The following is a 2,736-nucleotide window of genomic DNA, read 5'->3' as shown; positions in this document are numbered from 1 at the left end:
AGGAATGGGGAGGCTTAGGGAAGGGCTGAAATAAATCATCCATGTGTAACGGCTGGATTCAGCAACACAAACTTCTTTGGGAAGGAAGCCAGAACGGAGATCACTTTATCACTGCGCGGGAGAAAGGCGGCACGGCGCAATTTTGTATCAGTCGCCTCTTCTTAGCCCCCAGATTCAGTTGCAGATGGCGTGTGCATGTTTCGCACAGTAAAGGCGAGGAGAATTTCAGAGACCGAGAGAGGCCGGGAGGGGTGGGAAACCAGCGCAGGGTGCAGCTGGGCCGAGGCCAGGAGGAGAGGAAGTGATGCACTTGGAGACGGGAAAGCCGAACAATGGGGCAAAAACTCCAGCCTTTTTTTCCTTCGCAGTTCTTCTGCATACAAATATCTGCTTGGGGATGTTTGATTTTAATGAGGCACTACAGAGTTAAACGTGTACTTAACATGATGAAGTATTTTTATTTTCTTGTGGTTTCTTTTCCTGTCCGTGTAGATGACACTTAGACTTTACTACCACGTGCCTCGGCTTTAAGAGCGTCATGTGAGGTGGATAATCCCATTTCATGCATTACTTAACTGTGCGAAAGGAGGAGGGTTTTAAGGTTTACTTAAATATCAATTTGTTATAGATACCAGTATGATACTTCAGATACTGTCGTGGTTAAGATATTGCAGTTCACTGAGGAAACAAGTCTGACTGTCCTCGTGTATCACATATGATGCTTTTTGATATTTTTACGTAATCCACAAACGCTTCTATACCAGTTATTTCCTCTGTTTAAATACCACTTTTTAAAGTAATGCTTAGCACATCCCGATCGACAAAACGGACACTTTTGTAAGTCTAACGTCAATACAAACTGCTCCCTCGTGGGCGGCATCAGGAGCTTAGTGACAGCTGGAATGAGCAGGGGGAGAAGGAAACTCGCCGTTCTGCTGGAGAAAGCTAGGCAGTGGGATCTCTCTGCTGGATGGTTTTGGTGAAGTTACGAAAGTTAAATCGAATATGAAAAATGAAATAATACAAGCTAGAAAGGACACAGAAGAATTCAGACACGAATCTCTTGTAAAAAGCAAGTGCAGCAAAACTTTTTATTCTGGCATTTTTGTGTGTTGAGAGCATTTAGATTCCATTTTCCTGAGACTTTTCCATTTCAGAGGAGATGTTTTTCTCTTACAGTCTAACTGACTTTTAAAAAGAAAGGAGGAAGATAAAGTTACGTTAGTAAAGGCTCGTGCTGTCAAAATGACTTTGGATTTCTCTTTACTGGTTTCTCTTTCTGGCTCAGGATGTCACCTGTTAAGGGTTTGTTAGAAAATCGTAAGGCTCTCTGTGCATTGTTTCCATTATTATATTTATGCTGTTGTGTGAAATGATATTTTATGGGGGATTTTGTTATGTAGGATTTTCGCTGTGAGCAACAATGTCCTTAATTTAATCCTGGAGTTCACAAACTGGAAGAGGCTTCCTCCAGCCGTGGAGCAAAACCTTTCAGACTACAAAGAGAAGCTCGTCTGGACTCCCAAGAGCTATTTTGGTAAGCGTTACAACTAGGGATAAAAAAAGTCGCAGTGAGCGCCAGCTTCCAGGCTGCAAGTGGAACCAGCTCCCTGTGCTAATGCACGACGGCGAGGAAGGGTCAGCAGCCGACAGACGCGGCTGGTTCTGTAGTCAGACTGTGGCCAGCCAAGAGGTCCAGTAATGGATGTCCAGGAGAACACCACGCGTTCACCCTGCAGACCCAGGCGTAGCTCTGGGACCTGCGCGCTGTGTCGCTGAAAAACGGCACTCAGGTCCCTTAGTTCGCGACTCATTTCAAAGGAGGTTCTTCTTTAAAAGGGTCTGTAATCATTTTTTAATTGGCTAAGCGATACTATTGAATAACACTTCCTTTGGAATATTTGATGCTAGTTAGGATATCTTTTTGGAGTAAAAGAAAAGAAGTTTTATTTGAGGAAATTTAGATGAAGTTCTCCGTTTCCTTGCAGCCAGTGCATGCTTCGAGACACGTCCGTTTGTCTTTTGGCACCACGCTTGTCCCAAGTCGAGTTATTTAGCAGCATGTAGGAACACTCGGCCTCGCAGGCCTACTGAGCCACGCTACCACGTTACACTTACCCTGAAAGTGCTTCCCCTTGGGTTACTGTGTGGCTGGATTTACTCCTAGACGTAGTTTTTCATCTCTTGTAGGGTAGTGTGAGCCGCTCCCCCCCAGGCAGGGAGCTGCTGCGGGAGGGTGAGACCATCCTTCCTGATCCAGAATAAAATGATTCTCTGACAGGCACTTTGCTTCTGGAGGTTTAAGGGAACTTTTCTAGCTCTTAGAGGGAAATTCCAAAAATGCTGATTCTAGCTGGCAAGGGCCTGTCACTGCGGAGGGCTCTGCCTCCTCGTCTGCAGAGACTGGAGGGTTCGGAAGGGATCCGGCTAAACCAGGTAACCACCGGCAAGCAATGTAATCCCGTGGTGTCCTCTTCAGCGTCTGAGTGGCTTTTTCATTTTTCAGCCTTCGTTCCATCCCTGTCTCATCTTTGTCGTCTTGAGATCCGGTCCATTTTAACGAGCAACCGCCTGCGATCAGACCGGTTTATCCGGGAGCTGCCACTGCCAGCTTGCCTCCAGGACTACCTTCTCTACTTGGATGTCCTGCGAGCCAACGTGATCCCAGAAGCGGAGGATTATCTGGGGCAGAGAGAGGAGGGAGCTGCCCCCACCAGCCGCTCCAGCGATGAAGAT

The 2,736-nt window shown here is 46.5% G+C and overlaps 1 protein-coding gene across 1 annotated transcript in view; it reads left to right on the top strand.

Moving 5' to 3' along the window:
- The window catches only part of LOC104493973 (ankyrin repeat and SOCS box protein 3-like), a 9,124-nt gene that overhangs the window by 6,009 nt on the left and 379 nt on the right, over positions 1–2,736 (top strand). The window contains exons 9-10 of the mRNA XM_010136745.1: positions 1,404–1,537; positions 2,507–2,719. Of these exons, the coding sequence (XP_010135047.1) occupies positions 1,404–1,537; positions 2,507–2,719 (347 nt within the window). The remainder of the gene's footprint in view (positions 1–1,403; positions 1,538–2,506; positions 2,720–2,736) is intronic.

This window comes from Buceros rhinoceros, unplaced genomic scaffold (assembly GCF_000710305.1).
Source record: "Buceros rhinoceros silvestris isolate BGI_N320 unplaced genomic scaffold, ASM71030v1 scaffold12465, whole genome shotgun sequence".
Taxonomy (NCBI): Eukaryota; Metazoa; Chordata; class Aves; order Bucerotiformes; family Bucerotidae; genus Buceros; species Buceros rhinoceros.
Note: the sequence above shows the minus strand (reverse complement) of the source record. Positions and strands in the feature narration are given on the sequence as shown.